A 22,158-nucleotide genomic window follows, 5' to 3' on the forward strand; every position below is an offset into this window, starting at 1 on the left:
TTTGTTTTTTAACCCTGAACTGTCTGCATCTGGGTTCTGTACACACGCCGTGACACTTGAAAACGCTAAAGCTTTAACAAGCTGTAAACTACCCTTATACCTTTCATTTTTGCTACACTGAATGCAGGCACTAATTCTTTGGGCCAGACCTTTTTTTGCACAAAAAGGGCAGCATTGGCATCTCTGCTAGATATAAGATGGAAATGGAAGCTTGGAATCAGGATGTTGCATTTGGAATTATGCACATTTTGTGGAAAATAAAACTACCCTTTTATGACACATGTATTGTAGTTGTATTACAAGTGTTACTTGAATGTTTGCATCATTATGACTAGGGCCGTGCAAAAATATCGATACATGTAACTATCGCAATATTTTTTTTTCCGATAGTGTATCGATAGTGATACCTCTACTATCAATCTTTTTTTTTAAATCATGTCATATACATACGGCCAAAAGTAAGTGGAAGCGAACATGGCGAAAAATATAAGAACGCTTCGAGCTCTCAGAGCTGATGTGTGGGTATGCTTTGGTTTTCAAAATAAGTAATGGAGTAATGAGTTATATAAAATAATGCTGTTTGTAGGCGTCGCAAGTCATGACACAAGTCACTTGGCTACTGCAGTGCATTAGACAAAAAGTTTATTAAGAAAAGTAACAATGACATTTATTGTGCTTTCACGGATGTGACACCAGCACATTTACAGAACGGAGGAACCAGGGGTTTTATACTGCTCATGTTCAGTGTTTTAACTGTAATGCACCACAACAGCCAAGTGACTTGCGTGAGCCACCTTATTCCCCTGTGCTACCCACTTGAGGGGCGCAATCCACAGTTTGAGAACCCAAACCTCTGATCTAAAGGTCCATGCATCACATATCATGGCCACTCTGCAGAGGTAAGGGATGTTTTTACACTTATCCTTACAGAAAACCCCCGGTGGTGCACAGCATGTTGTATTTCTAGCTCTACTTTTTACATTTTCTATTTAAAGTATTGCAATATATCGCAATGTGTATCGTATCGAAATACTGTACATAGCAATATATTATATCGTGACCCATCTATCGTGATATGTATCGTATTGGGAGGCACTTGCCAATACACAGCCCTAATTATGACAGGAAACATTATATTTGAGTAGACTGGCAAAATGGATTAGAAATGCAAAACAGATGAATATCTGATAGGCTAGTGGAGTCTGGTAAAGTAGTTGAAAGAATGGAGAACAAAGTACAGTTACCGATGAACGAGTTACCAGATTTCATAATGACGCGGATGAATGAAAACTCTTAAAAGAAAAAAATAATATACTGATCTGCTTTTTGTTGTGGGCACAAACCTGCTACCATATCTGGGCATATGTCAGGAGGGTGGGGTTGATGATGGGGAGAGTTCAAGTCATCTGGCTCTGGTGTCACGTGGGCCTGGATGGGACACTCTGAAGGCTGCATTGTGTGGATGGCTGACAGAAAAATGGGAATGAGCTTCTCAGATGGGTCAGCACTGAGGCCCAAATACAGATAGAGCGAGGACACTGAGAGACAGACTGAATGAATAAACAGAGTCCCTACTTGCATGTCAGCAGTTTCAAGAGGAAAAGGAACTCTTGAGCTCTGTTTCACTCATTCTCTCTCTCGCTCTCCTTGATGATGTGTCATTTCAAATTTAAATGTATGTAATGTAGGCTACTTGCATTGTCTTTTTGGTTTGATATTTTATTAGTTGCAGGAAAATCAGCCTACATTGTAATAGACTTTAGTCATGGTAGTTGCTCGCCATATTTAATTTGATGCGAATGAAAACAAGTCTGTGAGCAAAGTACAGTCTGTTCATTGTGCTGTACTGTTCTGTACACTGTAAAAACAAATCCCGTAAGAAAACTGAATTTGTTCCCCATTTTTCTTGTAAATTTGTGGTCTTTTTCTATAATTTTACGTTTTTTTGACTATATTTTAAAAGATACATGAAAAATCTGCCAAAAACGTTTATTTCAACAGTGTACCTTGGCGCAAAAAATCTCAAATGTGATTGAAGACTGTATAACCTACTGAATTTACTGCATCTACTTTGACTAAAGTTCATAATTATGACATTTTGTACATTTAACAACATTAAAACAATTGTAACATGTTGTAAATTTGTACTAACATATGTCTTGTGTGTTTTATTTTGTTTCAATGCATTTATTAAAATGTATTGTTGAAGGTTGAAACATAAGTACATTCTGGAAAACATTTTCAGCACGAGTTGTTAATTTATGTGTTTGTGAAACAAATAATATGAATATATTGAAATGGTGCTAATGATGGTGTTACAAAAAAGGTACAATCATTTATCAGTTATTTTTACTTTAAGGTGCCGCTAGCTGTTCATTTTACTTGATGCATAGAATACACAATGAGCAATGACATAGGGAAGGTCCCCCTGACTTAGACAAATAAAAACGTATAAAAATAAAACCACTTCTCTTCTCATAGAAAAACATGGAAAATTACTAATAGTACTTCATGTCAGTGAACAAAAATACTCTATTTTTCCATTTTACAAGTTCTCTCGAATTTAAAGTCAATTTGCTAATAATTTCATCTGTGCATTCTTTCCATTTCTCAAACATCACTCTTATTTACATCATTTCAGTGTACTACGTGACATCAGGAGGGGATGCATTTCCTTCCTGTTGTGGGTGGTTCCTCTTTACACAGATGCATTGCTCTGACTTAGGCAACTGTAGGGAGGTTCCTTTGATTACAGGCAACTGTAGGGAGGTTCCTTTGATTACAGGCAGTCTTGACTGAGAGTTTGGAGAGAGTTCTCAGTTGGTTGTACCTGTGCTGTGAACTCAATCCTGTGGACCCCATATCACAGCCCCCACAGAGTCCCTTCTGTGCCCCTCAAATCCAAATCCTTTAGAACGTTCCAAAATGCTCTTCTTCTTGGATGGTCTTTTCTTTATCTCTGCTGAAATGGAAGAGAAAGACTTGTCTGCTGCATAAGGAAAAGATGTTTTCTTGTAAATATTGGTTAGTGGAGGATCATTTCCCTCGGTTTCTCTGTCCATGGGTTCCCGCTTATTTGGCTTGATTTCTGAGCCGGTATACATGTTTTCCCAGGGCTCAAGTTTGATCTGCTTTTTGCGCTCTTTACCTGTAAGAAATGAACTGGTCATTTTACATTTCATGTCAGGATCTTCTTCATCTTTTGCCTTGAAGTGCTTGCTCTCATGCACATCCAACAGCAGTGCTGATTTACAAACCTTTGAACAATACCTGCAATGGTGTCCTTTACCTGACTTCTCTAGGTGTTTCTTTTCATGACTTTTCTTGGTGGCAAGGTAAAGAAACCGTTGAGGGCAGTAGGAACATCTGTAGCGCTTTTCCGTGCTCAGACTATGGGGTGCTGCATCGTAGTTAAAACAGGAGCCATCTTCTGTGCAGCTTTTGCAGATCAATTCACCGCAGCCCTCTGCGTTGGGACCAGCTGTGCTAGATGTGTCTTCAGGGGGGCATTGTTTACCACATATTCTGCAGCATGGCTGATGGCAGCTGATGATGTGCATGCTGAGGGAGGTCTGGCTGGAGAAAGAGCTGTCACAGCTGTGACACGGGAAAGCTTCCCTTTGGCTGCCATGTCTTTGCTCCCTTCTAACCTCATAGTTCTCTGCTGAGATGTTCTCATCTGGAGAAAACTGTATCTTGCGCAAGTCATCATTTGCTTTTGGTGACAGCGGCCTGGTATAGCATCTCACAGATTTTATCCTTTTCTGTTTGCATCGCAGTTTCTTGCCTTTCTTTTTTGGTTTATATGTGTAATAGGGACGCCATAGTTTGTCAGTTTCGGGGTCATTTGGGTCATCGTATGATTCGTTTTCTGCAACCGATGTTTTGACTTCCGCTCTAAGACGTAAACCTGGGCTTCCAATACTGTCCTCTGCAGGACTACTTTGACTTGTGCCCTCTTGCCTCCAGCTTTTCCTCTTCCTTTTCTTTGGAAACAGCTTTGAACCTTTAATTTTACGTCGAACAATTGCCTCATTGCCAATCTTCACTGTTATTTGGCAGAGGGGGAGGACCTGGTTGTCAACTGATGGACCGGGACATGCAGGCTTGGCAATGTATGTTTCCGTCTTTCCACTAGGTGGTGGATCTTGTGTTATACTTTCAGGCCTCGCCTGAAGCAGCTGATTGGCCATGTCCTCAATGGTTTGTGCTGCTGCTGATAGTTCACTCAGCCTGCTCAACCCTTCGAAGGAGCAGACTGATGGTATGTTTAGAAATGGAAGAATATCTGTGCCGTTTTCTGTGTTTTTCTCCGTTGAAGGTGTGTCATTTCCGTGGGTAACAAGCGAGGACCCTGTGTTTCTCTGTATTGCTTTTGAAGAATCTGTGAATCTGTAGCTGAAAAGTGGTGATCCTTTGCCATCAAATCCTGGTACGGTAGACTTTTTCTGAAAATCAGTAGAGATATGTTTTTGAGATTTATCTATCTCAGACGGCATAGGAAATTCTATGCTTTGGTCACATGGTTTGTCAAAACTTATACGAGGCATTTCTGTTGCCATCATTTTGGGAGTGGCCATGAATGTCACTGGCATTGAGAATAATGATTGACCGCTGACAACTTCTGAATTCACAGCAGGCACTGAACTGTCAAAAAGAGCTTGGGGGGAACCGCTGTCCAGCGGTGCACTGAAGGAATCTTCATGGTTCTCGATTCTTTCTGAGTATGTTTGGCTATAAGACTTATAACGCTTCTTTCTGAATGTCATTGGGAGAAGCCTGTAGAGCTTTATGGGATAGACACTACTCTTGAGTCCACCATTTGCTGATTTTTTATTCACAGCCAGTCGTGGATCTATGCCGTGAAAAGACTTCTGGTGATTCTTGAGGATGTAGTAGGTCAAGAAGGTCTCCAAGCAGAAAATGCACTGGTACCGACGGTCCCCAGTGTGCCAGATCTCATGTTTGGTGCGGTACTCAGCCAGAGCAAAAACTTTGCTGCAGTAATGGCAAGGGTAAGCTCTATGCCACGAGTGTACATTCTCGTGTCTTTTTAGGCTGGAGATGGTCACGTAAGCACGTTTGCATACAGAACATTTATACACTCTTGAAGTACTATTAGTGTTTACAGTCCTGTTAACTTGATCCTGAGGCATTTCGAGTGGACTAGTCAACGTGGGGTCCAAACTTAAAGGGAGGTGGAGATCTGGTGGAGGTAAAGAGTGTTGCGCGTTAATTGTGTTTTGTGTATCGTTGGAGACGTGGACCCTTGAAGACTCTTTATTGTTTGTTTCTAACTCAGATGGACCTTTTAGAGACTTCACACAAACCTGCTCATGATTGCGTAACCTTTTTAGGTGCATAAACTTTTTATGGCAGTACTTGCAAAACAAATGACTGACAAATCTCTTGTGTATTTGCATGTGGATGGTGAGTAGCGCCGAGTCGCTAAAGGTCTCGGGGCATTGCTGACAGCAGAAGGTCGGAACACTGGTTGTATTCTGAGGACTGAGGGGAGGTGGCTCTGCATCCTGAAGGGGTGTAACGTCAAGTGGTGGTAACAGATTGAGGCTGGATAGTAATTCTGGTGCTGCATCTGAGGACAACTGGGAGGAAGATACTGGGGCAACAGTAGCCTTTTCCAGCGCAGATGTGACACCGGTGCTGGGCATGGTTGGCGCTGGATCATTTGAGAGGGGTGGAATGACCTTACCGTGTATATGCCGCTTCTTTATGGGGCCAAGTCTATGGTTAACTGAAGTCTTAGCTGGAACCACAGTAGGCACGGTAGCTTTTTTAACATTCCCTTGATTAATCTCTTTGATATCATTAGATTCTTGCCCCTGGCTCACTGCATACGAGTGCTCAGATAAGGCGTGGGCAGGTTCGCTCTCTACAAGTGGTATGTTTGTAGATTGGGGGCTGGATGAAGGATGGCCTTCTTTTAATGCCTCTATAACTTTGTTGCTTTGGTCGAGTGCAGAGAATGGGTTGTTCACTGCTCCAACCTCTGTAATGGAGAAAGCATTGGTGATTCTCGGGACTTTGGAGCAGTCTGACTCCTCTGGCTTGAGGGTCTCTTTTTTCAGTATGCAAGTGTCTTCCAACTTTGCTTGACTGTTTGCTCTTCCTTGACTTGCAGAGGCTTGGCTTTGCAACAGGCTTGAGTTCTGCCTTTCAGAGTCCAGCAGTTTCTCCAGAAAAGGAATTCCTAACCGCTTGCCGGCTGCCACCAGAGACTTGCTGTCCTCTGCACTGCTCGACTCCACTTTGGCATTGTAGATAAAGTTTAGGATGTTCGCAAAGACTTCAGATTTCAAATCTGTTAGCTCCAGCACCTGGCTGGATGTGTACACGTCAGGAGTTTTGAATGCATTGTGAAAGTATCCGCTTGTGGCTGCCAGTATGTTTCGGTGAGCGCGAAATTTGACGTCCTCCACGACAATTATTACGTCACAAAAGAGACCTTGTGAACGCTGTTCGCTAAGACGACTGAGGACAGATTGGGGATGGGAGCTGTCCATCAGGCCAAGAGGGATGGGGTTGACCACAGTCATCTGCAGAGGGGAGACACAAAATATAAACAATAATTTAAATCTGTGGGTGGGTGAGTCGGGACTCGTGGGCTAGCTTTTTTAATCTTCAAAAGGCCTATATGTTTTTATTATTAATTTACTTAATGAATGAGTCTTTCTATTTAATTACATTGTGTTAAATAAATACTGAGTGATTTAATCACTACTTAAAGTACAGTAGAACAAGAAGAGGAGACCAAACTACAGGGTGGGGACAATAAATGATACTATCATAGTTAACCACTAGATGGCAGCAGGACTTAAATAGTAAACCTCTTGGTCCATCACATGGCATGACTGTAAAGCAGCAACCAAGTGAAGTCATAAAAATAATGAAGCATAAAAAAGGCCGACAAACATTAGGATAACAAAAGGTAGCAAACTTTCTTTTCTAATACAACATTTCTGACAAGCTTATTCCAAATAACCACCATCATCATCAACTGAGACAGTTTGCAGAGAGAATCTGAAATAGGATGAGACATTCTTTATTTTCATCCTTAATATATCTGGTTCAGCAGCTAACACGGCAGCTTGTGGGGGGTGGCTTACCTATCAGTATGTGAATATAGTGCTGCTCTCATAGATTATCTGAGCTTTTTACCACTTCATGTCATAAACAGAGATATAACAAACATACAAACGTGTTATTTTCCCAAATAACCAGCAATTTACATACAGTATAATATTACGTAAATGTAAGACAACTCCGTACAATTTTAACATTATTTGATGTAGTGACTCTTGGAAAGTAGTTAGGTTGACAGTAAAACATTAAACAAAATGACCACTAACAATACCAGCACCATTATAGCAAGTACTTGAGTAACATGAATGAACAGACAGATGTGACTGAACTCAAGAAATGGCCAGACCATTCTCTAGTCTAGTGACCTCAGCTCTAGAGCTTGTGTGGGTCGCATTGCTTTGTGCCCAACCAAATAAAGACTTATGATCTTAAACTTAAACTTTTAATTATACCAAAGACATTCAATTATACGGTGCTGGAACATCAATTCTTTTGGTATTGTTTTTCTGATGTTTGATTACACAAAATTTATGATAGACGTTTCTATATTTCATAAAATGGCACAAAAACTGTGCCACCCTGGACCCCCTTGGATTTTGGGGCCCCCAGTTTGAGAACCATTGTCAAGAGCATTAAAACCTGCTAGATCAATATCTGATCCACCAGCATTATTACATCATTACAGCTCCATCGAACTGCTGTTAGCCTGTTCTTTGTCAAGACAGTGTGTCCTTACACTTTCATTTGATAAATACTGATTTATCAAATGAGAGTGTCATTACAGTATATGCATTATTGCTATTATTTGCATTAATATAATGCAATGTAAGTCGCTTTGGATAAAAGCGTCTGCCAAATGTAATTGTAATGTAAATGGATGAAACTGATCTGGAAAGGCCCTGAGACTTGATCTGTTACAGATCTAGCAGAGCTGATTCCCTTTTCTTTTGCCTCTTCCATCATTAAAGACCACGAGTCTTCAGATAGAAGCAACTCTTTCTTCTATGACAAAATAAATAGGGTCTTTCAACCATGAAGTGTACTAGAGTGATGGGATGTTGCTGGTCTTCGCTGTCATGAGCACACAACACTTATCCAGCTGAAATATCAGGTTGATTAGCATAAGAGACCTGTGCTGCTCCTCCATCTTCTAACAAACATGTTGCGTTCTGCAGAGTTTGCCTTGATGCAGAAAAAGTCATCCTCAGAAACACGACTTGGTTTATTTATTCCAGGTCTAGAGTCGAAGTACTGACTCTAAGCATAGCTTTAAAAAAAATAATGCTAATAACAAAGCTGACAAAATTAGTTGTCCTGACTTAGGAGCACAGTGAAACGATAAAGAAAATAAGATGTAGAACCAAAATAAAATGGGGCACAAACAATGCTGCAAGTGCAGATGAATTTATATCATAATTTGAGTTACATTCACACTAATGGTCAGCTGATGCTGTAATCACTAAGACAACAGTACATCATTTATAGACCAGTTATAATCTTATCTTCAAAAGCTAAGTACCAACGGCTAATTCCATGTTTTATTACAGACCAGAATATGTATCATATATGTATTTGAATTATGGTTTCCTTGTTCAGAAATAAGAATGTATCAGGTGCACTTGAAGGCAGCAACAGACAAAACACAGTTTTATACACAAACAAATCACAGGTGAACACAATCAAATAGTAAGAAAACATCTCACAGAAACAAGATAACATTACATTTTCAAATAAAAAAACATATTTTTGTATCAAATGTAATGGAGACAATGCAAAAAACAAATCATAGCCTGACATTTTAATATGTTACTATGCATGTATTAAAAGCTCTTTTAATAAACGTAATGAATATGCCAGCAGCTAGAAAGCAAAAAAGAAATGCACACAGAGAAGAGAGAATGGCTGCATGTAGATGTTACATGGACTTTCAAAATAAATGCAAGCATTAAGGATGCCCTCAATCATTTTTTTTAGTTCGTATTTCAAGATGTCTGAAGATCTCAGCTTTACTAGGACAGGACTGTATACTTTGTCTTGTGGATCTAAAGTCTAAATATCTCAGCGCACGTCACATTATGTCATTCGTGTTAAGTCATGGGTAAACATAATTTAACACATTATGCATGCGTTTCATATAATTGAACATGTATGTTTGATTTTGAATAGAAAACTGCATTTTAAATTTATCTGTCATCGGCCCAGTGACTCGGTGCATGATGTTCGCTTGACTCATTCGTTTTGCACTGACTGCATCACAATGAGGAAATGAACAAAGGGCAGATTCTCTATCTCTCTTTTTTGTTCTCAATATGTGAGACTGAATTTCCTGAAGGTAGAGAAACACCTTAGAAACATTTGGCTGACACTTTTCTCCAAAGTGACTTTTACTAGCCAATAACCTGGTCTAGCTGGTTACCACGCTGTTTTTTTTTTCAGCAAGGTAAAACATTATGGATTATGGTTGGTTGTTGTTGATGTGTATGATGATATCAAACTGTTTCACGAGGTTGTGCTGCGTCATTCGCTTTGGACATTTGCTGCGGATGCATTCTAGTGCATACTTCCTATAAACGGTCTGCATTGTGCAGGCGTTGATTTTTTTTATCGATGCACAAGGGTTCGGTCAGTACCCAAAGCTTTGCATGCTTCTGGTTATTTTCTTACGACAGAGCAGCCATTTTGAAACTACAATCTTGATATGAAGCAAAATGGCCGCTTGTGCACGTTCTTTGGTACGTAGTGACCAATCATGAAATAATGTTTTCAAATGATCGGCTATAGTCTCAATTTCTGAACAAGCACCAAAATAGCAAAACTAGTTCACAGGAAGGTTTTCTCATGCTGTTGTGTTGTCGCTCTGATGCATTAAACGTTACTCATAAACATTACTCATAATGAGACTGGAAACGACTCACACACATTAGACATCCACCGCATTCAATCTGCCACCTCACAAAAATATCATGAGACGGCGTTATTTCTCAGGCAGTACTCTTGCCCTAAATTCAACCTCACAGCTGAAAAAAGTCTGCACAAAGACGCATGGCAGATTTATCGATGTGCCCCTGATCTATTTTAATCCGAATGGGGAGAGGCAGACCTTGGTTTTAATCGCCGGGAAAACATCCGCCTGTTCCCTGTCTGACAGGCCTCTGTTGTCACGGCAACATGCTGTGGCGCAGCACTTATTGGGATTTGGATGAATGGCGGATGAGCAGACAGTTGCGTCTTCCGCGTGGAGAGAAACGGATCTAACGGAAAGGAGAGATGGGTCATGATGGGTGAGAGATGGCCGTTATCTGTGTGTATGTTAGAGGAGTAGTATGCAGACAAAATCACAGAAGAAACTAGACGCTAATTCGTGACGAAGGGCCCCTTCATCTTAAATAACAAAAATTAGGATCCGTTATTGTGTTTGCTGGTTTTCCGTTCTCGCTTTGCATCGTTTACTATTAAATTTTCATACAGGTGTAAAATTGCATTTGTTGTCCGTGGATGTCTGTCTGCCACACCCTTGCTTGACATAACTTACCATACCGGTTGCAACATAGTGAGCGAAAGAGTGTAAAAATAAAAAATCCCTCAAAACATTCAGCTCAAAAAGAGAGAAACAACTGTACGAGTACGACACGTCCAGTCAAACAAAAAGCGAAAACATTTCCTTTCATTATTACAGATAAAACCACATCAGTCGTCTTGCGCTGCCCTGCAAAACCGTGCTCGACTGTATCTGCTCGAAACTGGAGGGTGAAGCATGCTGAACGTACCTTCATTTCAGTGAATCAGAGAAAGCGCCTCAATGGACGGAGGGCGGAAAACATCGTTCTCGCTTTCATCCGCCGTCCCTGCGATCCACTGATGGCTGGAAAGAGATGTTTCGTTTGCAGGCGAAAGTGTTACATCTTTTTTTTTTTAGATTCAACTCGTCAGCTTGCTGCTGCGTTCACAGCCTCTCCTATAAGTCTACCCTGCTCTCTCTCTCTCTCTCTCTCTCTCTCTCTCTCTTGCACACGCTCTCTCTTTTTCGTTCACCCCAGTCCCAATGCCCTCTCTGCGTGAGACGCCCAGTCCAGAGGTGGCAGGGGGCATCAGTCTGCTGCGATGCACCCTGCTATAAGTCGTACCAGACTTTTTCTAGCTGGCCACCGGGGTCTGTTCTCCCACTGTGGAGTTTATAAATAGCCGGGCAGGGCAGCTCCACTGCTGTCTGTACATTATTAGCAGCGGAAATGAGATGCTGCATGCTAGCAAAGATCTGCAACTTCATTACCCACTGCAAAACAACGGCGGGAATGAAAGACCGGATTAGCACGTTAACATGCGCGCGGATGCAGGACAGCATACATGGTGTGGTGTGAGGTGGATGCATTTGCAACAACGCAACTCACAACACCTTGTTTTCGCAGGGCAGGGTTTGGCATTTTCCATCGTGTGTAATAAATAACGTGTTGTTGTTTCTAATGCCCCCCCAAAGAAAAAAACGATTGCGACGGGCTATGAATATAAATTCATATGCACTCATATTCTGTGTCCCTCACCCACGGCGTGCTCTTTGTCTGTTTCACATGGAAAACATTGGGTTGGTATGTATATGCACATCCGAATGAAGGCATTCCGTCAAGTCTGCTGCGACATCTTTATATGTGCGTGTCTGTGGCGATGGGTGGGTGGTTTTGCAAGAGAAGGAGAGAAAGGGTGAGAGAGCGCACAGGCTGCTTCTCAAATGCTCATCTCGGCTATCACACAGAAAGAGCAGGCGGCAGCCGGGATGGAGCGCATGAGCAAGCAGAAAACAAAATGGTGACTCAAGAGGAAAACAATAAGAGTAATCATGGAGAAATTATGAAACAGCAGTAGTAAGTCTAGGATGTAGCAACTGAGAGGTGAAGGGAAAGATGCTGGATGACTATGGGTTCACCTTCAACATGGCTGCTGAAGGATGCCGAAGGATGTGGCTGCTCTGCCGAGAGTGTGAGCGAGGGAGGGAGGGAATTGGAGAAAGGGAAGAAAAAGGAGGTGGAGCTAATTCACATTGCATCCGCAGGTTATTACGTTTCATGGCCCAGACTGGGTCATTATTATGAAAATGAATACAGCGAACAATTTGCACAACCTACTATGTTGTGTGAATAACATAATGAAAATCAGTATGTTGCTTTTTTATTAACATGCCTGATAAAAATTTACATTTTAAGGGAACATGATATTGGTCCACAGCATCTTGACATCTTGCCACTACTGAAAATACTTTCGTTTTTAGTTTTGTCCGCTTTGACAGCATGCACTTGAGCTGGTTTGTGTACTTTGTAAAAAACAAAGTTGGGTTTTTTTCAACCCATCGTTGGGTCAGAAAGAGAAAAACCCAGCCGTTGGGTTAAAATAAGCCAGAAAATGTATATTTGACCCAACAATGAATATAACCAAGCATGTTTAGAATGTTTATGTATCTGAGCATGATCTAACAAGCAACAGCATCTTGATTACTGCAATGAGCTTGCATTTCTCTTAGACAACAATGAACTTAAATAGAGAACAAATGAAAACCATTGCTTAAGTCTCCTGCGTCTCGGATATTTCTTTTGAGAAAAAGCAAAAAGAATGAAGTGTCTCTTTAAATCTTACGTAAGGCTGCTCCCAATGCAGCTGGTGAACCCAATGCCCAGATAGCAGTGGTTATTTCTGGAAACAGGGCTGAGTGCAGATTACCTGAGAGCCGTGAACACAAGCAGCTGTAACACAGACTGTATTCACTAGTGTCCTGATGTGTCTTTTGAGATGGCATTGTGTTTTTAAACGCTCATTTGTACTAAATGCCCTTTTATACCAAAACAGGTGTGACATAGAATTTTGGGGTTGCACGTGGTAAACCCAGGAATACAATAAAATTGGTTTTTAGACCTTGAAAAGTCAAGGAAATAAAAAAACATAGATATAGTTATAATTAATATATTTTTATAAAATAATATATATAGACGTACAGTATATGGATCACTGCGATGGGTTTCCTACAGATGATAAGCGAATTTGGAAAATGCATGGATTATGATTAATTAGAAATAATTGCCACAATATACATGTTTTACTAGCAAGCCCAAAACATCATGGTCAGAAACTGTTCATTTGTGGGGCGGAGTGTATGGATTATAGCACACTTTGAAATACAATGTTGTAGAATGTTAACAGTGACAGACAGGCCTCGATTTGAGGGGGAATGCTAGGGGATGGCATCCCCCTTGTTAAAAAAATGACAAAAAACATCCCCTCTGTAAAACCACCATCCCCCCTAACCATCCCACTTATAATTATATTTTAATTACTATAATATACATATTATAATGCAAATCGTCTGTAAATCGTCAAATATTTGACCACACCATCCCTCTTAAAATGTTTTTACAATTCAGCCACTAGTGACAGATTATAACATCTATTATTAATTGGCTGTAAAGTCAAATAAATATGCTGAAGTGAAAAAGTACTAATCGATTATTAATCGTAATTAAAACTTTGAGCAAAATAATTGTGATGATCATTTTACCCATTATCGTGCAGCCAATTCTTTAGCAGCTAAATACTACTGTTTGTGAGTGTTTCCGAAGAGTATTTCCAGCATGCTCTGGGTGACGGCTTGCGTGATTCATTGAGCAGCAGATGTTAATGGCTAATAACTACTTCCTATAAGACAGAAAGTCTTTCCCAAGGGGAACGGAAGCAAATCTGTTGAACCACATTCCAATCTCAAACTGTACACTAAGAAAGCTCATCGAATTTATCATAGAAATGTATTCCATCAAATAAATTTCTTGTAATTTATGAATTTATCTGGCGGTACAAATAGACATTATCGTACAATTATTTGTTAAAATCCTAATTGCAAATAACTGGACAAGTCGTGGTCAAAATAGTATTTGTCGTAATAAGTGGGAACAGAATATATAAACTCATTAAAATATGTAACAAGCGCCCCTATTTTTCAGCATTGTATAGACTGCTAAAACAAGTTCAGAACATGAATGTGGAGTGTTTTAGCTTTTAAATGATGCATAGTTTTTGATAGTTTGAATATTAAACGAAGGTAATAAAAACGCAGACACTTTATAAAATGCCTTTCCGGCCCACTCATGGGCCCCATGCATGTTGAGGGGTCGATAAAAACATTAATTTTATTATTTATTCATTTATTTAGTATTTATTAATAATTAAATATATAATAATTGTTCAAAGATTACAGTATTTGTTGCTTTCAAAATGAATCTACTCTGATATTTTGTGTATATTTATAATATTATTTCTAATAATAAAAACTCTGTGGTGTGGGTGACGCAATCTTTTTGCAGCGGACCGCATCTTTTTCCTGTATGTTCTAGTTGTATTCGCACATGACATTAAGCAGTTAAAGGCGACGAGAGAACTGGACCATAAAAGGACAGATTTTATTTCTGTTTTACCTCAGGCCGTTTCCTGTTACCTATTAAGCGCTTTCAGTGGTTAGAGCATAGCGTTTGCAACGCCAAGGTCATGGGTTCAATCCCAGGGATTGCACATACTCGGAAACAATTGTATAGTATAATGCAATCCAAAGCATCTGCCAAATGCATAAATGTAAATGTAAAGTAGCCTAAATAGTGCAATATAATTGAACCAAATCTTTACCGTTTAATGAACAAAATAGTTTGAGACTACAACTTTAAAGCAAATCAACAATATTTACTTCAATTTCCCTCCAAAAGAACAGATGCGTGAACTCTACAACAACACAGCGTGCTGCTTCTGAATAACCCTGAGGTGCGATGGGCTCGTGGTTCCTGCCACATCACACTCATTAATGGCTCATTACAAGTACGCAGTGAACGCTCTGTGCCAGCAGTTAGCACACAAATGCTGCATGACTGAAGTGCTTTTGTTCTTTGTCATTTAATAATACATATGTGAACTGCGGCCTGTCAGCTCTGTTTCCTCTACGAGAACATCAGAGATACTAACAGAGACCTATCTGAGCTCCGAGGCCTTGTCAAAGCCAGGCCTGTGTGCTAGTTATGCTAACACTACGCCCACGCTCATCATATGAACCTTCCGCTCAAGACCATCTTGGCCTGAGTTGTAAAGTAGAAAAAGAAAGAAAACAAGCTGAAGACTTCGACGAATGGCTCTGATGAGCGAGATGAGGCCTAGCTCCCTACGTGGGCTGCTGTGTTTCAATATGAATTACTGAGGGGAAACTTTGCAGCTTGTGAAAGCCATATGAATATATGAAACTTCAATATGAGCATATGAAAGAAAATGAAGGTTAAGATTAGGACAAAACAATGCAATAACAAATGTTAGTTGCATGATAGCAGTATTTTGTAGTCTGGCTTGAGCAAAAGCAAGAAGGTGCAGCTTAACATTTCTAACAACAATGATACTCAAAAGATCAGAGGAAGATAAAAATGACGTTACCAACCTTCCGGTTCTTCATACTGCTCCTCATAACCAAGATCGTGTTTCCTCTGGTCCCAGCTGGTGCGATTAAAGCCGTCTTTGAGAGGAACCACAGTGTTGTGCCCCCTGGTGGTCATGGTGGAGAAGATTCAGTACGTGACCCAGTTCAGTTACGCCTCTTGTGTGTAATATACAGTGGGATCAACAAGTTTCAGACCAAAAGTATGACTTCTGTCTATTTTGGATTTTCCAATTTTATACAAGTTATGTGAAAAACACCAGAAAGGTTCACTCTGTGTAAATGTTTTTCCTTGTTTTGCTTGACTGACAGCATGCACTTGAGCCAGCGTGGACTACATGATTTTATGCACAATGTAAATCTAGACATTTTTATTTGCATTTATGCATTTGACAGGTACTTTTATCTGAAGTAATTTATTTGATTCATGTCGATTCCAGAACTCGCCACAGTATGGATAGCATCTTGTATGCTTCTATAGAGATCTGACCTTTCATGCAGAGGGTCGACATGGAAAATGTCACAGATTTTATTTTTTAAAGTAGTGCAGAATCTATATAATATTTATTTTGTTACTTTACATTACAATGTTGTATTTCCAGGTATAAATTAGTTATGCCCTTATGCACCCCACTGCATATTTTTATCCTAATACTTATTCTAGTGCAACAAGCATTTTATTTCATTCTGCTTGCATTTAAGTTGTTCCATCACAGTTAGTCTCCTCCTCGTTGGAACATCATCAAGAAAAACACACTGCTTTAGTAAAGAAGCGGCTCCAGAATGTCCATCTGGAAAGATTCCCACAGTAGGCTATATACTCGGAACAATCCTGCGCACACAAACACGCACTCGGCGACACTTGATCTGCTCACAGTTTCCACAGCGGAAAGCCTGCTAGTCAGTATTAATGGACGACAGCGCCCACTTCTCTCGGTATGGTTAGTAGGATGAGTAAGAGAGCGAATGAGAGAAAGCTTTAGCCGGTCTTTTTATGTACCTGATCTAGTCTTCCTCCTCCATATGTGAGCTGTGGCAGATGTCAACAGTCTGGCCCGTGTGAGATCGGTCTGTTCTGCTGTGCATGAAATGAGACCGGAAGATAAAGAGAGAAAGAGAGCGTGTCAGCAGCACTGTTTGTCCTTCAGGGCCTGATCAGCTGGTCTTTCTCCGCAGTGCTTCCTTTGTGCTCGTGTGCGTGTGAATGTGTGTGTGTTAAAGTATCAGGGCCTGCCAAAGCAGCGCCTCTCTGTTATTCTCCCAGCCCAGCGATCCTACCAGAGGCCTCAGTATCTAATGCGTCATCAAGCCGCTTTCCTGATCCAAAGAGAGAGAGAGAGAGAGAAAGAGAGAGAGAATTTTGTCTAAACATCCATTAGCATTCATCATTCTGTTATTAGTGGTGCTTGCTAAGTGAACTCATTTCACACCCTACACGCTACAGACATGACTAATCGTGTGTCTTGTTGAAGAGAGATGTGCTAAAATTCCCATTAGCTTACATTGCAAGAAAGACCCGAGCCAATTTTAGACATGCAGCAGATGAGCTTGTTGATGCAATACGGCTGCCGATGCATCATCTAGGTGGTGGTGGAGGTTAAGGAGAGTCCCTGGTTGGTCAATGTACAAAGTATAAAAATGTCACAAAGTTATGAATGTCTTACCTACAGTATAGCTTTTTGTCTCTGTAAAGATACAGCGTTAAAACATTTTTTACATCGCCATAGAAAAACTTTTTGGCTGGATGGTTCCAAGAAGAACCTATAACATCTAAAGAACCAACAGGTTCTTTGTAGTGGGAAAACGTAAGAAAAATGGTTCAAGTGTTACATCAAAACATTACACAAGCCACACACAAAATAAAGGTGCTTAACAGGTTCTTCACAGGGATGCCATAGAAGAACCATTTTTGGTTCCACAAAGAACCATTCAGTCACAGGTTCTTCAAAGAACCATCTCTTTCTTACCTTTTTTCGCCACAAAGAACCGTTTGTTAAACAGAAAGGTTGTTTGGAAGTAAATGTTCTTAATGGAACAATTTAGACAAAAAAGGTTCTTCTACGGCATCATGAAACTAACTCATAATATACATCTCTCGTGTTCACAATGACATACATCACTTGTGTGTGTGTGTGTGTATATATATATATATATATATTATGAGCAATTATATATATATATATATATATATATATATATATATATCATCATTGCTCATAATATCATACACTATTAAAAATAAAGGTGTTTAAAGAAGTAGTTCACCTTCAAAATGAAAATTCTGTCATCAATTACTTGTCATTTCAAACCTGACTTTTCATTTCGAAGGTGAACTACTCCTTTAAAAGATTCTTCACAGCAATGCTATAGAAACATTTTTGGTTCCACAAAGAACCATTCAGTCAAAGGTTCTTTAAAGCAGTTCTCAAACTTTTTCGTTGTAAGGCCCCCTTTGTGTAGAGTGCATCGTTTTGCGGCCCCCCAAATAAAGACTTATAATCTTAAATTTAACATTTTTATTTAAACAAAAACATATTCGGTTATACAATGCTGAAACATCAATTCTTTTGTCTGGTGGTCTTATTTTTCTGATGTTTGATTGCATAAAATCTATGATCAATTTCTATATTTCATAAAATGCCACAAAATCTGTGGTCCCCTGGATCCATCTCGGGGCCCCCAGTTTGAGAACTATTACTTTAAAGAACCATCTCTTTCTTACTTTTTATAATCTGAAGAACCTTTTTTCGCCACAAAGAACATTTTGTGAAACAGTGGTTAAAGGTTCAAGATTTCTTATGGAAACAAAATGTTCTTCTATGGCATCGAAGAACCTTTTGAAGCACTTTTTTGTGTAGGTAAAATTAACTTTATCATTTTCTCTTTACACTTTAAGGGTGTTTGTGTAAAAAACTGTAATTTTACAGAAATGTACTGTTTCGTTTTTACAGATTTTTCACATATTTTTAAAATCCGGTAAAAACTTTAAAACACTTTTTCTATAAAAGACTGCAAATTTACGAAAATATGTAATTTTACGTGAAAAGGTTTAGTTTAGTTTATTCAAAGTTTGACAGGCAGGACACTACTGGCACAACGTCCTGAAATAAGTCAAACAATAACATACTCAAAACAAACGTGTGTACTTCGTATAAAACAAGCAAAAAAATGGGTGCAATGAGATAAATAACAAAGATAATATTCATAAAATAGCATACATCAAACATCCATGAATTATTCATAAAACAATTTAAGAGCGCGAGGAATGAAGGACAGTTCATCCTTTTGCTTACTCCTGGGCTCAACAAATTCCCTATGCAGGTGTAGTAGGTAAGCAGGTGTTGGATCCACAGTCAAGAAACAATGCAGTGGTGATGAACTATCCTTAAGTAATTTGGTAAAAGTACGTGTTGTAGCCTCATCACGCCTCTCACTCAGTAATGGAAATGTGGCAGTTGAGAGATTTATTATCTGGCAACACTGTTTTTGGATCCTCTCTCATCAGAGAGACCTTTGGGTAGTCCGCCCCAGACTGTGCTAACATATTCAAGAACTGGTCGAATAAAAGTCAAATAAATATGTGATAGAATATCACAAGGAAGACCTGCTTTTTTTGCAACACGGAGATAATAGATTCTAGGGCGCACCTTCATAATCATGTACTTGAATCAGAAGACATTTGAACTCCAAGTAGCTTAAAAGTGGAGATTGCCTGTCCTGAAATGACAGGTGATGAAGGGCAGGGAATGTTATCACCTTTCCTGGCACTGATGAGCATGTCCACTGTCTTAGTCCCGTTCATTTCTAAAGTAAATTCCTGTCCCCATTCCACCACTGTATCCAAGGCCTTCTGAGTTAGCCCAGGTAAAGATCCCATTAATAGCGATTGTTAAATCATCGGCATATTTCATTGGGATTACCAAAGAAGGCAAACATGAATCCAAGATGTTAATGCAGATGACAAAAAGCAGAGGGGATAAAAGTCCACCCTGCGGAACACCAGCAGGAATTAAAAAGGAATTGGACACATTGGAGCCCCACTTCACCTTTTGCTCTCTGTTACTTAGATAGCTTCTTACACTAAGCCAAAGTGGTCTTCTAACAGTCATGTTGGCTAAAGCAGGAAGCAATTGACAGTGATCAATTGTATCAAAAGCTCGAGTAAAATTAACAAAGACAGCATGAATATCCAATTTGGGGTTGCTATTAAGTGCATCGTGCCAATGTTGTAAAATATGAATCAGAGCAGTGTCAGTTGATCTATTCGCCATGAAGCCATGTTGCAATGGTTCAATTTTATCAGCTACGTCTTCCAGAATGGCATCTCTAAGAATTCCTTCATACACTTTCCCAACATAAGATAAGTAATGAAATTTGGCGATAATCTTCTGGAAAACTGGGCTTTGCTATTTTAGGGACAGCCTTAACCAGCTTTAACCACCTTAACCAAATATTGTGTACCATGCACGTTATAAAGATATCACATAGCACTGGCGCTAGCTCCTCATAAAAGGTCTTTAGTACCCAAGGAGGAATATCATTAGGACCGGACGCCTTTGCTGCATTTACCTTTATGAAGTTTGGTCTTGACTTGTCCTATACTCAGAAGAGGAACATGACTTCTTCCTCAGACAGAGAGGTATGGCTCACATTATCCCATACAGAAGTGAAATGCTTAGCCAAGGTATCAAAACTGTTATTTTATGGTTTTTACTGCCCCCCAGCTGCCGTAAATTACCATTTTTACTATATATTTTTTTTACAGTGAAATCTAGTACAGTGGAACCACCTAATTTTTTTATTTTTATTTTTGTATTGTTTTCTTGAATGTGAATTTCTAAAGATAAAAAGTTCTGCTTAATGAATTAATTAATGAAAATAAATTAAAAAGTAAATGTAAACTCAAAGTTTGAATATTTTTCTATATTTGATTTGTCTGAGGGTCCTTACATTCTTGTACTCGTATTTTTATTTGTCGTTTACTTGATGTTTAATAAATTATAATTATATTTGCTTCCGCAATAACGTTTTGTCATGTTTTTGGCAAACATGAGGGTTCATAACATTTCTGAGCTGCAGCATTCTCAAAAAGTAATGTGGACTCAGCATGTTTAAATATAATTGCATTAATTCTTTCAATTTCACTACAGTAGACAGCTATTCAAAAAGTCATTTTTTGCGCACCTACATGGGTTTTAACAGTTGCACACCAACCACTGCATGGAAATAAAAACCGAAGACCGATGTTGTCAGTTTATACATAAAATGGTTAATTAGTAAAATCAAAGTGGCATATGCAAGGAAATGTTGACATGTACTTATTTATTTATCGACTGATAAATAGTGGAATTGTATTTTAAACAAGTGGTCCCAGTGTAATTGTAGTTAAGTCAGTTAAAGTCAAAAGACACTTTCTATCTTCATATTGTACTGCTATTGTTCTATATTTGTCCAGTATTGCACAATTTTAAGAATTTTTTGCTAGAATTAAAATATTTTTTATGTAATTTTTAAATTGACTATGTAGTTGAATATAAAGCAGTGTATATAAACTAAACTAAAAATTAAACATTTCACTTAAGACTCTTGCTTGGTTAACAAAGTTGCCATACTGAAAATAAAGAACTAAGTGATGTAAAAAGGATGAATACAATAGAAAGTACTACACACATCTAATAAACATACAGTGCATGCTTTCACAGTAAGCTCAAATAAATGTTTTTCAATGACATTCTGTAAACATTATTAAGTGCTTGATCTCTCTGCTGCTTTTGACACTGTGAACCACCAGATCCTGCTGTCCACTCCAAACTGGGCATCTCTGGAACTGCACTCAACTGGTTTAACTCTTATCTCACAGGCAGATCCTTTGAGGTATCCTGGAGAGGCGAGACTTACAGATCTCACCAGCTGACAACTGGAGTTCCTCAGGGCTCAGTTCTTGCTCCTCTCCTCTTTTCAATATATACCACCTCCCTGGGTCCAATAATTAAGGCACATGGGTTTTTTTATGCAGATGACACGCAGCTTTATTTCTCTTTTCAACAAGATGACCCCACCATCTCTGCCCGTGTCTTTGCCTGCCTTCTGGACATCTCTTCTTGGATGAAAGAGCATCACCTACAACTCAACCTCTCCAAGACAGAACTCCTGGTTATACCAGCCCACCCATCAATTGAACACCACCTTACCATTCAGCTCGGATCCTCAACTATAACACCCACCAAGTCTGCGAGGAACCTGGGGGTGATGCTCGACGACCAGCTGAAATTCACTTACCACATCGCAGCAACCTCTCGAACTTGCAGATATGTGCTCTACAACATCACGAAAATCAGGCCGTTCCTGTTGGAGCATGCCTCTCAGCTGCTAGTCCAAGCTCTGGTCATATCAAGACTGGACTACTGCAATTCTCTACTGGCCGGCCTTCCAACCAATGCAGTCAAGCCCTTGCAAATGATCCAGAATGCAGCTGCTCGTCTAGTTTTCAATCAGACTAAAAGAACCCATGTAACACCCCTCCTGATTTCACTTCACTGGCTGCCAGTTGTCACCCACATCAAGTTTAAATCTCTGACACCGGCCTTTAGAACGATAACGGTAAATTCGCCAAT

The 22,158-nt window shown here is 39.6% G+C and overlaps 1 protein-coding gene across 1 annotated transcript; it reads right to left on the bottom strand.

Moving 5' to 3' along the window:
• Window positions 1–461: 461 nt before the first annotated feature.
• Window positions 462–15,662, bottom strand: zbtb38 (zinc finger and BTB domain containing 38). Its single transcript, XM_057347999.1, is given in 3 exon segments — window positions 462–6,557; window positions 15,548–15,617; window positions 15,619–15,662. Coding segments are annotated over 3 exon segments (3,828 nt in total). The 3' UTR covers window positions 462–2,843.
• Between the last annotated feature and the right edge of the window lie 6,496 nt (window positions 15,663–22,158).

This window comes from Triplophysa rosa, linkage group LG12, assembly GCF_024868665.1.
Source record: "Triplophysa rosa linkage group LG12, Trosa_1v2, whole genome shotgun sequence".
Lineage (NCBI taxonomy): Eukaryota > Metazoa > Chordata > Actinopteri > Cypriniformes > Nemacheilidae > Triplophysa > Triplophysa rosa.